This window comes from Thunnus thynnus, chromosome 3 (genome assembly GCF_963924715.1).
Source record: "Thunnus thynnus chromosome 3, fThuThy2.1, whole genome shotgun sequence".
Taxonomy (NCBI): domain Eukaryota; kingdom Metazoa; phylum Chordata; class Actinopteri; order Scombriformes; family Scombridae; genus Thunnus; species Thunnus thynnus.
In genome coordinates, this window is record NC_089519.1 from 20,365,776 (window position 1) to 20,380,243 (window position 14,468).

Below are 14,468 nucleotides of genomic sequence, written 5' to 3' on the forward strand. Positions count from 1 at the left end.
CAGTGTCTCAAATTCCTCGACACCAGGGCATCCTGAGGTCTTTCTCACTATGTGAGAACTCCAGTTTGGTGCTATATATCACTGAACAATGCCTACAAATTAGATGTGTCAAACAGAGGACACTGAGGCTGAAGTTGAAAAAAAACGAAGGGCATTTATTATAGAAAATTGATAACTTAAAACATCTGAGCAAAAAGCAAGATCTGTCCAAAAAGCCTTTTTACAAATGATTTACATACATGACAGCCTTGACTTAAAATGTAGTAGTTTTTTCCAGATTTCTTTTTTACACATTGTGAACAAATGGTGCTTCAAACTAACTTAGAGAAAAATACAATTAAAACATACTTCATACGATGGCAAAAAGGAATGGTAACCAAGCCAACACACTGTGTTATTCCAATCACAATGCAAAATGGTGTAAGGCAAATGCAGTCCCCTGACTGAAGCACTGCAGGTACCGTCCTCTCCCCTCCAAGCAGACAGAGCAGCTTTGAATGAAGATTAATGCTAACCCACTGGCCTGCTTCGTAGATCTATACATGCTATTCTTAATTTGTTTTGATTTGTCATATTTCAAGACTCCCCGTTTCAATTTGTCATACAAACATACGGTCAGAATGTACAAATATATTTTTTACTTATAAATTAATTCAGTTTAAGTTAATTCAATGGACAGCTGAGTCTTTTGGTATTGGGGCGAGAGAAGATATACAATAACAGAACCACAGAAACACTTTTAAAACTCCTCACACTCTACCAGAATATCCAAAGGTCCATGACAAACAAACATTTTGGAAGTTTATGACTTAAGTTTAACTGTGAGAGGAGTTAAGCATTTAAAAAGCATAGAATCAAGATGAGATTTCAAGGTCATGAGGGGTCCTCTAACCTCATGTTAAGAGGGACAAAGTGGCTAATCTGTGCATGACAACATGGAAGAAACTAAGTGGAAAAAATGGGAAGAAATGCAGATGGCTTCATTCTTTTAACAGGAAGGTCTTGTGATACTACTTAGAGGCAGCCATGGAAGTTATGTATGGTAGACACACGGGAAAAGTGGGTAAGAAGAAAACTCGATACCCGGAAGAAATCGATTAATACTCTCACGTTTGGTACGCAGACACCAGCCTTTAGTTGCACTTGGTTTTTCACAAATCTTCTCTTTTCACATTGGTTTCTCAAAACCACATCTTATCTCCTTTTGGACTTTCAGCATTTAGGATTTTATTCCACAGCATCACCCCAACCCTCCTCTACTATGAGCATAAATCTTGCAGCCAAGAAACAAAACAAAAAAACATCCTTTTCTCTGGTCTCACCAGGGATGATACAACACAAACCATAACCATTGACAGACTCTTCAACTCAGCTCCACTTAGTTTTCATCTGCAAAGCAGAGTATTATCTTTATAGAAGGTGCATTTGTACTTGATTGTTACATATATTACTCTGTCATCTCCAACAGCAAAACAACCAAGTGGAAACTAACTATTTTCATTTTAACACTTTTTTTAAATAATTTTTGACACAAAAAATGTGTGTCATCCATGAGGTGGTATGGCCATATCTCTGGTTTCACTGAACAGTTCAAGGATGTTTCAGCTTTGCTCCGATCTTGTACAAGCTAAACACATACATGTTTAAAATGAAGGGATTTTACAGCTGTAAAAATAAAAGTTGAAGAATCAGACGCAGTAAAAACAAAAGCTGGCGAAATGTCGACAGAAGGTTGCTTGAATGTTGTGTTAAAGTCCAAAGGATTTTTTTTTTGGTGGTGAGAAGAGGAAGTGCTAGTTGTTGGGGATGCTCTGCAGATATGTGAGGATGTGCTGGATCTTCACCAGGCGTTCTTTGAGGCTGGTCATGGAGAGGACAGAGAGCTGGTACCGCGGGTCAATAGGCAGAACAGCCAGGAGCCACCAACAACACGCTGGACCATTAGGAGTTGCCTGGAAGAAAGGACGAATAGTATGAGACCATCAACAAAAGATAGTTCTCAAGCGATTTTCTTTGAGCCAAACTAAGGAGATCTGAGGTCAGTTTACTGCCTAGAAGGCTTCTGAACAGGATGATGTGACAACATTGTCAGGAAAGTGTGTGAAAAAAGTGGAGCACATCCATCTCATCAGAGTTATCTTTTGGATTGAAGTAGTTTTATATTATAGAATATCTCAAACTATTTGAAATGTTCTGGATTTGAGAAACTGTTTTTCAATTCTCCCATCCAAAAAAAAAAACAGGTATCACACTGTAAAGACTCTAGACTTACAACGTATTGAGTGAATCAAAACAATACCAAGTACTCTAGCAATCGATATCTACGTAACGCAACTGAACTTCAGACTGTTGTTGCGTCACTACTTTCTTGTTACAAATAATTTCAGACAGACTGTTCTCCTATATATCTGCTCTTTTCCCCCCTGATTTGTCATAGCTGTTTGAATTCCATTCGTCTCTGGCATCATTTCAAACTAGTATAGTGATAAAATCTAAATAAATAAAGATTTAAACGCATTTTATCAATCACCACGTTAGCTGTGGCTAACAGCAGTTATCACAGACCTGTAGCTGTTTCAGAGTTTATTTATGTGTTACACTCTAGTACTTCCAATTACATGCTTGATAATTACAGTACTTATTTTGTATTGATAGCGACTGAAGGGTACTAGTATTACGACTACACTCAGCCCTACAACCCTGGAAGAAGTCAAAACATAAATGACCTTTTACGGTAATCTGCCAGAGGAATGCATGTCTGCGAGTCAGTTGCACAGCTGAAAAAAAATCCCTGTTTCTTTGAGTTAAGAGTCTGAGCCAGTTACAAAATGTACTTAACACCTTCAAGGAATTGAAGAGAATCATGCTTACTATTTCTGCTAGATTTTACTTTCAGACAAGTCGTCTGGCTATAAACCAAGAAAGTACTGTAGTTTTCCCTGGGACAAACATGTTTAAAAATTACATAACAGTACCAAAAATCAAGCTTTGCCTTTTTAGTATGTTTGCAGGAGTGGAGTAGGGGATTCTCTTCATGACACTTCTGACGCAACAGGACCGGTGGGATTAGATAAGAAGCCCCCATAAAGCTCTTTAGCCTATATTGTCAATTGACTCCTCCCCGTGGTTGTCCTAAGAGTGGAGCTGTAATCCCTCTCATCGCTGCAGGCTACAAGCCGGAGCCACAGCCAAGCACACACAGCGACTGCGTTCCGGTATTAAGGCCTCTGAAGCAGGTGAATCCATGGTAATGTGGGTTTCCCCAAAAGGCAAGTGTGTCATGAGATGATCCCATTTTAGACTGACAATTTGCAGTATCTTGCAGTGGCAGGAGAGGTAATCAAAGCTTTACAAATCCTGCCATTCTGATAATAATAATAATAATAATAATGATAATAATACGCGTATGTTGACTGATGTTGCTTTACTTATCTGCATAACTGCTTATTTCAACAGTTGTGACGAACACAATTCCTGCAAGAAGGCAGCTAAATAACTTCTTGTTCTTAATAGACTCTGTACCACCATCTGCGTAACTGTGATATGCTGCCAACTCACTGCAGCAGAGTATTTTTCACAGATTTTACAAATAGACATTGTTAATATCTCATATTAGTTCCTATTCTGAAACGCCCTGCAAAAATTTTACTTTATTTCACGCAACAGGTATCAATTTTAGTTTTTAGCTGATTTTAAATGATGAGATAGAGGAGTTCTACTTTTTGTGTGCAACATATTTCTATTGTTTAACTAAGCTCAAATATTATTGCAAAATTTAAATCAGTTTCTGACTCAGGCATCTACACATGGGTTCAGCAAGGCAGTAATTACGACACAGCGTTTTCTGAAATTGTATGCGTAATATAAGGCTGTAATAAAACACCTCAGAGAATCTACAGCGTGTAAAAAGCTCTCTACAGTAGAGGAACAATGTGCTGGAGGTGTACCTGGATATCAGCTTCTCGTTCTGGCATTGGTCCAAAGTGCTGCAGGATCTGGTTGTGGAAGCGGATCTTGAGGTTCTGGAACCAGACACGAGCCTGCTCATACACTGCATCATGCAGCTCTTGTAGTCTCTGTAGCTCATCACTGTCTTCAACCTAACGATCAAAGAGTGAATCAATTAATACAACAGTCGCTTTTGTACTGTCTGCACTTTGAAATGAAAGCTCTTGTAACAGATTTGCAATTAAAAACTCACTATAGAGAAATACTGCATCCTAAATTAAGTCCAATAGTGTTGCAACATTTTAAAAGCACAGGATAGATGACATCACATAAATGATGATCATTGCGATTCTTACCCGAGTATCCTCCAAGTGCTCAATGTCAGCAGTACTGTAGCCATCCTTCATTCCTCGGGACAGGACCCGGAAGCGTTTCCCTCCAATAGTGTCCACAACTGATCGTCCATCAGGGAGGAAATGGACACTCCTGATGATCAGCATGCAGCCATAATCTACAAACCTGCAAGGATGGATGCAATGTGTCATTTAGTAAATTAAGTTTGAATCTGATAACAAAACTAACTATATGCAGATGTATCTACTTTAAAAGGTCCTCTAAAATTGAAGTTTAATACCACATCTTTGCGCCTGCATGCTTACCCTTTCTGGGGATCATTAATACACATCCCAAACTGCCGCGTGCCCGTTTCCATGCAGCGGCGAATCATGAGGCGGTATCGTGGCTCGAAGACATGCAGTGGGCAAGGCACGGTGGGGTAAGCCATGGTACACACAAAGATAGGCACATTCTTCGTCAAGCTGCACAGAGGGAAAGAAAGAGAGAAGCAGTTTAGACACTTTGAACATCTTTAAACCTTCTGCACACAGCAATATGTGATGATAAACACTGGAATGAACAAAGGCAGAGACAGTAATGAATGAATGGAAAGGCTGCTTACTCAGAAAGCTCTCTGGTCTCCTCCAGATGAGTTTTTGTCCTCTCTGTGTACTCCTGACTCAAATACTGTTTGATCAGTGTATCCAGGACAGTTGTCACCATGTACTGCCTAGATGCTAGATACTGGAGAGAGCAAGATATGGAACACATATTTTTGATTAACACTAAGCTAGCCAATTAAGAGTATTTATATCCAGATTCAACAGGGAGTTTTCTCACCTCTCTCAGGCTCTCTTTACAGAGGGGACACTGAGGTGTGTGGTCCAAGCAACGTTCCAGACAGTTTTTACAAAAGGTGTGGCCGCATGGTGTCGTCACAGGCTCATAGAATAACCTGTGTTGGTCAGAGAAATGAAACAATCAAATCATTTACAACTTTAAAATTTAAGCTGGCATGTAAACTTCATGGTAAATATGTGCTGTATGTGGCTGAGCAGTGTGTGTCCTTACCTCATGCAGAGAGCGCACTCCAAGTCATTAGGGTCCAGCAGGTCCACAGGAACAGCTCTGCGGGTTTTAGCTTTGGCAGCCTGTTGTTTGGAGCCTTTTGTCACACCTAAAATCAAAAGGAGAAAATGTAATGAATTTTCTAAACAAAGCCATTATCTCTAACATAGATATGATGCTTATTACCCACAGCATTATTAATCTCATTTAAATAATAGAGTGGGGTATAAATAGCAGTAGTAGTGAGTGTCTACATTATTCCTGCAAAAAATCTGAATTGAAGTGTCTAATTAATCTTTATATTATGCGCTGTTGCTACTACACTTTTATGTATTGTATTATACTTATATCTATGACATTAGTGGGACATCAAAAGCAGGAAATTTAAAAAAAAACATGAGGAAGAACATAAAGCAGAACAATAATGGTCTTGGCAACCTACCTTGTTTTTTATGCTTGTTACTTCCGCTATACACCACACAAGGTTCTGTGTCTGACACTGACAACTTCCTCTTCAGCAGACTCGCCTTCTCCTGGTCTCCCAGCTGAGGAGCAGAGCAAACTCTCTTCAGCCCCTCCTCACCACAGTTGGAGCCATTCATCCTTAGCGAATGAGCTCGGCTCAGAACGGGGCGCTCCAGACTTTCCCCGCGTTTCTGAGTAATGACAAAGGATCAAGAGTAAGAAGATGAGGGTGGTTCTTTATTAAACAATGTGATCATTAATCTAAGAGTAAACTATGTAATATCAGTATTATTAATCACTGTGATAATACCTCCTGGCCGTCCGGATGGTGGTGTGCTGAGGCAGCGCGGACCTGGTGTTGGTGTTGTCTGTGGACTGGGCTCTGCGGTGGAGCTTCAGCATCAGACACAAGGGTTTTACTGCGCAGGTGAGGCGACGTGTTCTGTGTTGTTTCCCTCAGGCCCACCTTGACGTTCTCATCAGCCGGGGAGAGCAGGTCACACAAGATCTGTAAAAAGCACTCAGTTTGTCATCGGAGCAGGACTGCGGAACAGGCAAACGTCTTATCTGAAGTCAATGTCAGCAAAAACAATTAACATGATCCTGAGTGAGTGCCTACTGTAAGAAAACCACATCTCAACAAGGGTAAGGTACATGTGAGATAGTCAACTGATGCAAACATGGATGCTGGTGTATGTATTTGACACATATTACTTACATAAATCATAGATAGTAGAGCCTTGTTTATGGTACCATATAAAATTTAATCTGACTACTAGAGATTGGCTCAACTGAATATTGCTCTACATCATGTACACATGTGACCTACACAACATAAGAGAGGGAATATATGAGTTATTAATAAGTATGTAGATGAGTTGTTTATTCATTCAACTGCGCTTTTTCCTCTGAAAGTGCATCTTGTAGCATTTAGCAGCTGTGGCTACCATGGTTGTTAGTTGAAGTATTATCAGCCTGTACATGTCTTCACATCTGGGTAAAAATTATGTTTCAAAAGTATTATAATAAATGTTATTTTGATAACTGAATTTGTAAGGTTTTATGGAAAAAACCGTGCTTTAAAACTGGGTTTCAGCAACATATATTCTAGTTTTTTCAATGCTTGGAACATGCTGTATGGTGTGTGGCAAGAGAAGTATGGGTCATTTACCCTCTATCCTGACAGAAGATTAAACTACACTATACTATACATCAAATTCTGCAGCCATGACCTCAAACAAACTTGGTCATGATAATGTACATGGTGATAAGGGGCGAACAGAGAGAGCAAACACTGTTCAGAAAGGCAGCTCATGTTATGTCCAGACCAGAATTCAGTCTCACCTCAGTTTGACCTCAGAGTATATGATCCAGTAGCTGAGAACATCAAGCTTTATTTCCAATTCAGTTGAGCCTTAAGTGCCTGAACTTTGGTTTCTGAACTACAAATCATTTTTAAAATAAACATGTATTTTGAGTGAGGTTTTGAGTTTGTGCATTTTTACTCTTTTTTTCAACTCATGTGTAATACGTAATAATATGTAATATGTATATGCTCCGCGTCATTTGGCTGCTGATCCATCTTAGAGCTTTCAAAAGGTTTCATTTAACACCAAAGATTGGTGCATGTTTATTTTGCCTCTCTCAATAAGGCAAATAAGGATGAAGGCTGTCATTTTCATTTTCATTAATTTGCTGTTTTCATTATATGGGTATTGTGAAGGCCTATGAGACTTAAGTGTGATCACAGGCTGCACATTCTATTGATGCACAGTGTCTGGCTCACACACTGCTTCAGATTGATGTCTAGCCTGAGAAGTGTCTCCTTCAAGATCTGAGGGGCGAGAAATTCGAACAAGATGCCAATGCAACCAGCAACAACTTGTTCAATCAATTGTACACACATTTTACCATGTGCTAGCTGGAGATGAGTAACGTGCTTATGTGTGCCACCTTATACAACGATGATTCAATGATGATTAAACAAACCGTGAGCAGCATTAGCAATTGACTTAAACCGTTTCACCACAAAATGGCAACAAACATTTGCCATGTTATTCTGAAAATGTATTGCTGCATACATGGCTTAACTATCTAGCACTTATGTAACCACAACATGGTGCCCCGTCTATTAAGTGGTACTAATGTCATTACAGGCAGAGTCACAAGACCTGACCCCTAAAACAACAACTTCCTGAGAAAGTTGGATGTTTAACTTTTTATTCTTTTACTTTGCATCACCACAATATATGTTTTCAGGCCTAAATGTAACAATAACTTTTATTGTTCATTATTTTATTTTATTTTAAAGTTGTCAGTTAATCATTTAGTTTATAAACTGAGAAAGTGGCAAATGCCCATCAGATTGAACTGATATGTTAAATTTGCTTCCCTCTTCCCCTTTGTGAAGTTGTAACCAGCAAATGTCTGATATTTTTACTTTGTACATGACTTAAACTTAATCAATTATACATCAGTCTGACAATCAGTAATCAATTGTCTGTCAATTGACTAATTGAGTAGTCATTCAGCTCTATAAACTACTACTATAAACCCGTTTATATAGACTGACGTAGATTCATATGGATGACTAATATGACCATCGGAAGTAATGTCTGTCAGCACATTCCAGACACATTTCCTATGTGTACAGAACAATGCAAACTGTAAATCCTATTAAAAACACAGCAATACATGGTGGGGAGGCCTATTAAACACAACATTTCCGCCTTCTTTATTCAAGGGAAACTGTGGTATTTTTCAACTACCTTTGCCACCGACAGACTCAAATTGTTATTATAAGTGTCTGACAACAAGGAGAAGTCTCATTCTGAAATCTCACGAGAGCTGAGTTCTTGCTGAAATCAGCTAAATATTCAGTCATGACTTTGAAAATCTTTTGTATAAAACTAAGCTACATTTTCTGTACTCCAACACAACAAACTCCTTCCAGCACTCCTCTCTCCAACTCTGTCATGGCTGAATATTTAACTGATTTCAACAACTCTTGCGATATTTCAGAGTGAGACTTCTCCTTGATCGAGACTTGGTTAGACACAATGACAAATAGACCAGATCACACGAAAGGTAAAGAAAAATATTTTATTTCTCTGTATGGACCTTTCCATAATGTTATCAGACACTTATAATAACAATCTGAGCCTGTCAGTGGCAAAAACAAGCACTTTCAGTAAACATACATTGACGGTGCGCAATTACCCCTAAGGATTACATTGCAGCTCATTTCACGGCTGCTGGATGAAGCGCTCTCGCTCAATACTGGACCAATTTCAAATTTGTTCAAATTTGTTGTCCCCATTAGTCTCTTAGACAAAAAAAGATGGGAAAATATGGTTAACAAATACCTAAGTTTCTCTTTAAGTCATTAAGCTAAAGTAGTATTATAATATCAGAGCCATGAAAAGAAATGGGTTTCATTAAACCAGCAGTCACTGTAGTAAAATAGGACAGCTATAAAAACAGAACAAATGGCTGTCTGCAATAAGGGTCATAATGGGAGAGCTTTAAGTTCCCAGCAATCGAATCAAAGGGCTGAGACGCTCAAGTAGCCAGATTCCTTGAAGCAATGGTACAGCGATAACAGTTCCACTTAAATCTTTGGCTTTAGTGTATTGAGGCTAACTCATCCAGCCTACTTGCATAACACCATGTGACCTCAACTCGACCCACTGCCAGACTTCAGGACGTCAACATTAAATATTTTGTCTCCCTCTCTCTATCCCTTCTCACAATGCCAGCAGAGTAATCCTTACTCCGTCATTAGCTCACCTTTTCCACTTGTCTTTTAGCCCTGGGGAAGTCCTCGTCTACAGCCAGGCAGTGGAGGAAGACTTGGAGAGACTCGTCCACTTGGCCCATCTCATGCAGCACCATTGCTTTCCAAAATAAAGCCTGCAAAGGTCGAGAGGAAGGACAGAAAGAGAGGAATTACAATTCTGTATCCACAGAAGTATTCTGGGTTTTCATGTTTAGCCCATTCCAACTGTGTACATACAAACATCAGTCCATCCTTAAACATTTAACTACTTTTACTGTTAAGTGTTACAGCTTTGCATGCATCTTAAGAAAACACTGGATTCAAAATCATGCAGAATTGTTTAAAAACAGCAAGACAGAACAAATATATAAACTTCTTAAACAGAAGTGAAAAGATGCAGCTTTTTCCAAATCCAATATTCTTACACTAGTCAATAAATCAATGTGAAATTAGCAATTACGCAAGTGTTTGCATGACGTACTTTGCACCACAAATTAAGAATATCCCCGACCACACACGCTTGTGGTCTCCTGGTGCTGATGTAACAGTCATTAATGGCTTTGACCTTAATCACTACGTTTGCAGTTGTGCTCTAGAAAACCTTCTTTACTCATCATACTCTTTTGTAACTCGTTTACCCTCAGAGAAGCCTTTTGATACAGTACTAAAAATAGCAGGAGCTCATTCAAAAATATGCCTTGTAAACAAACAAGCAGGATCACCACGAACAAATCATTCTTGAGCTATGGTCCAGAGAATTCAGCTGCAAAGTCATGCATCAACAATTACTTTCTTATATAACAAAGGGAATGAAAAAATAAACAGACTTTATATATCTGGCGTCTGGAAACTGCCTTTCAATTTATGGGTCATTACCTTGTAACTATAATCCAATGACATGACAAGTGAGGTGCTCCCTGTCTGTGGCTTTAGGGAGGCAGCCTTAAAATAAACTTTTTCTCAGTAATGGCTGGCTGCCCAATCAGAAAAGACTGACTGACTTACTAAACACATACCAGACTCTAGTAAGTAAAGCCAGGTGTGCGTAAGCAAGCATACACACCCTGGCAATGCCCGTGCTTCTGCAAGGCCAATCAAATGCCTACAAATTAGTTGTTGTGTGTCGTTATCCAACTCTGACCTTCCTGACATCATAAGAGGAGTTACCAAATGCCTACACACAAGAAATTTTCCATGCAAACTTGAATTTGTAACAATGATTTGACAAATTACTGCAGTATCAGTGAGTGACCTACTTCAGCAGAACAGCTGGACCCAGGACAAAATTCTGTGTCCTCCAAAGCCAGACGGTACTGTTTGAGAGCCATGTACGCCTCCGCCCGAGACAGCCGTGCCACCGCTGCTGAATCTGGATCTGCAGGAAACATGAGGAAATGGAAGGTGGGGAAGGAGTTAGACGAGAGAAAGGCATTTTAGTTTAAAGGGATATCATTCGGTTGTGGGTTATGTCACTATCATGAAACATAGCACAAATAACACCATACTAATCAATACTGACATCAAGCCTAGAACCTTTTCTTCTTGCACAGGTAGGTAGCGTTTAGCTCCACAACAAGATTTTTTAGAAATCTGTTGTTTTCTGCAAGTTACGCATTACATAATAACATGACAAGCACAAATTATATATTAACTGTGTCACTGAATTGTCTGCAACCGAATGCAGAAGAAAAACAGGTTGCATAAGCCTGTAAGAGCAGCAAGAGATCATTGGATTTTATATTTATGTTCCCTGTAGTAGGTTGGATTTAAAAAGACACAAAAAGAGCTTTGTTGTGGGACATTTACAAAGGCAGCAAACAACATCAAGAAGCCTAAAACAATTCTCAACACTCTCAGGAGTGGCTTAATTATTTGGGATAATAATTAAGTGTAAACATGCACATTGCTATGCATTCCTCTAAATGTGGGTTATGTTAAAAATCAGACATTTCAATTCATCTAATTACCCAACTAGGTCAGTTTGTTGTGAGGAAGTCTGAACCTTTTGAAGCCGTCTGTCCTGCCGACATTACTGACTAATGAATTTAGTTAGTGGATAAAGTTTATCTGTATTCCATCAAAAGTTCAGACAATTTAACTTCACAGGCTGAGTTGTGATTTCTCCTCACATGGCACGTCATCAATCCAAGTCATTTATTACCTCTCAGTGAGACACATGGGAGTAGTTAGCTTTTTTTTGATGTATGACAGATAATATGACAGGGTTGTTTGTCAAGTCTTCACAGCACCCCCTGTACATCTCAAAGTGTCCGTCCCGCTTCTCTGGCTGTCTGCGGCACTAAGGGCCAGACAGAGCTGTCAAAAGCAGGTGGTGTGACTGCATCACTCCCGCAGTGACATTAGTCTGCATCATCAGTCAGATGTCAAGTGACAGTTATTTCTTGTCAGAAGGTGACACACCAGTTATTTTCTCGTAGCCTTTAAATTACACAGTTCACTGCTTTTGTGAGTCCGCCTGAGATGCGCAATGCAGGAACAACTTTTAAAAATGTTCTAGCAGTCAACAATCATACAAAGTAAACTTGGAGACAAGTAATTCTACTTTATTCCTTTTGAGTCAGGGTCACTCAGGTTGTCATAATGAAGTATTCTGGGTTAAGCCCTAAACTAAATATCTTAGAGTTTGAGTAACATAGGTCAACAGGGTCAGGACAAGGTTATGAGTACTGTTATACAGCAGCATTTGACCTAAATAGCATGGATGCTTCCATAAGCACTCAAAAACCAGGTGATGGTACTGGACATTTCTCCAGCCATACTGTCAGATTAAAAGGTCACTTCAAGGTGTGGTGGACCAGATCAGATAAGAATCTAAACTGATGGCACATAGAGATTCCTAGTCGCTTTCTTTTGACAACAATACATTCAAATGGCTTTTCAGTCTTAAAACTCCTTAACTACAATAGCATGGAGCAACTGAATAAAAGAAAGAAACTGTGGTTCCTTCATGCAAGGAGAAATTTGGGATTTGTTGGTTCTGAGGTTAAAAATATGAAGGCTATTTGTCTTGCAGGGAAGTGCATCATTCCATTTCAGCTCAAGTTTTCAGAAAGTGGCTCCACAAGATGTCACTGGTAGGCTGGTCATGACAGCCACTACACCTCAACCCAGTTTAAACCAGGACTGCACAGCGGACATGCAGCTAAGTTTCCAAATCTAGTGCACTCTCCACTGCAGCATCTGGGGCAAGGGCACTGTGGAACAATGTTATTAATGTGACAATGGCATTTCTTATTCACTTCACTTTTCCACCCCAGTACTGGGCTTTGCACCTACAACCCTTGCATTCACAAATCTACTGCCTCACTAGTTTGTTAACTATAAAGCATCTCCCACAGAAGTAGCCTCATTTCTCTCATTGCATAATGTTAGTCTGTTACAAGACCCCCCCCTCCTCCTTCCGATAAGTTACAAAACCTGCCCCACAGTGTGTGTCACGACCTGCCTTATGCAACTTGTGCCAAGTGCGCATGCTCAGCTTGTGAAATTTCGTAAGCAGGACCTATCAGGTTATTCAGTGGGAGGAGACTGGCAGCGGCACAACACATGTAGTAATGGCTTACAAAATGTTGGTCAGTAGAACTTACTCTACTTAGCCCCATAGGACCCCAAAACAACAAAGTACATAACCAGGACTGTTTGTGTTTTATGTCTGAACATATTCCTGCTGTTTTCATAATGTGTCAGGCACAAACTAGTTCCCTTTGCTCCTCAGTGAGAATGCGCACACAGGGCAACACCTCCCTCATGACTGCATGGATGTAAGGTTATGTGTTAATAACACTTACCAGACTGGATAACATCGTTCGCCAGCGATATAGCTTCTTGGTAGCGTTTTCTTCGACACAGCTCGTCCACTTTACATAGTGTTTTCGACTTTTTCAGCTCGCCGGGGAACCATTTGTCTAAAAGTCCGCACAGAATCACATTCGCCTTCTCTATGCCGCTGACGGCGTCGCCACACAGCTTACATTTGGAGAGCAGTCGTCGCTCTAAGCATCTTTTACAGTACGTGTGTCCACAGGCTATGGTGACAGGTTCACCTAAAAAGCTATGACAGTTGGGACAGTCAAACGCGTTGTCCCTGCAGCTGCCCCCTGCGTCCTGACTCCGGCCTGACAGCGTATCTGGCCCAGCGGCCTTTCTCTTAAAGTTGCGCAGAATACAGTCCACGAAAGTGCTTAATTGCTCGGGTCGCACTGGGCCATACCGCATAGCCACTGAAAACCAGTCAATGGCTTCTTTGAGGCAGTTTTCCGATGCTAGGGCATTGGCTTTCTGTAATATAAGTTGATGGTGGTCCTCCTCCTCCTCTTCCGAAACGGTGTCCGCGTCGGCGCCGATGAAGAAGGCGCTTCTCTCCTCCGCCGCGTCCTCCACTTGCGGTTGGAGCGACATCGTAGCGTCAAGAGAGAAAATGTTATGTAGATTTAGGTTTTCTTCTGTTGACGTGCCTATACATTTCTGTAGCTGCCGCGGTCCTTGACAATATACACAACGGACTTTCCTATAGACACCCGTTTGTTACATAAAAAAACACCGTCACGTGAACAGCAGGCTCGGGCCCTGATTGGTCGAGACGTCTCGGTTACAAAACCTGCGTTATAAAGTTTCATAACTGCGGAAGGGACGTAGTTGAAGTTGACTGTGCTAGATACCAGCGCTCCTGTTTGAATCTGACCCAGGACACCGTCAGACCAGACTAATGATATAACAAATACAGCTAAATAAAATCACATAAAATCACACCTGCTTTTTGTATGTTTATCAGTTAGTTGGAGTTACTGGAAGCAGTCAAAACTTCATTCAAACGACCCTTTCATAACTGGTTGTGTAATAAGATTTTGTAACA

General features: G+C 40.2%; 1 protein-coding gene across 1 annotated transcript; it reads right to left on the minus strand.

The window, feature by feature from the left end:
• Positions 1-134: 134 nt before the first annotated feature.
• Positions 135-14,161, minus strand: lonrf1 (LON peptidase N-terminal domain and ring finger 1). Its single transcript, XM_067584687.1, has 12 exons — positions 13,405-14,161; positions 10,852-10,970; positions 9,607-9,729; positions 6,128-6,325; positions 5,795-6,008; positions 5,356-5,461; positions 5,125-5,239; positions 4,907-5,028; positions 4,608-4,766; positions 4,305-4,467; positions 3,948-4,100; positions 135-1,952 (listed from the first exon to the last, which is right to left on the minus strand). The coding sequence occupies exons 1-12, from the start codon at positions 14,012-14,014 to the stop codon at positions 1,794-1,796; spliced, it is 2,241 nt and encodes a 746-aa protein (XP_067440788.1). The 5' UTR covers positions 14,015-14,161; the 3' UTR covers positions 135-1,793.
• Between the last annotated feature and the right edge of the window lie 307 nt (positions 14,162-14,468).

Excerpts from the sequence above, each read along its gene's own strand:
- lonrf1 (XM_067584687.1), bottom strand. The coding sequence starts at position 14,014 with ATGTCGCTCCAACCGCAAGTGGAGGACGCGGCGGAGGAGAGAAGCGCC. Across the intron at positions 9,730-10,851 it reads GGTCCAGCTGTTCTGCTGAA|GCTTTATTTTGGAAAGCAAT; the intron begins GTAGGTCACTCA and ends CGACCTTTGCAG. Across the intron at positions 5,462-5,794 it reads TAACAAGCATAAAAAACAAG|GTGTGACAAAAGGCTCCAAA; the intron begins GTAGGTTGCCAA and ends TTTTGATTTTAG.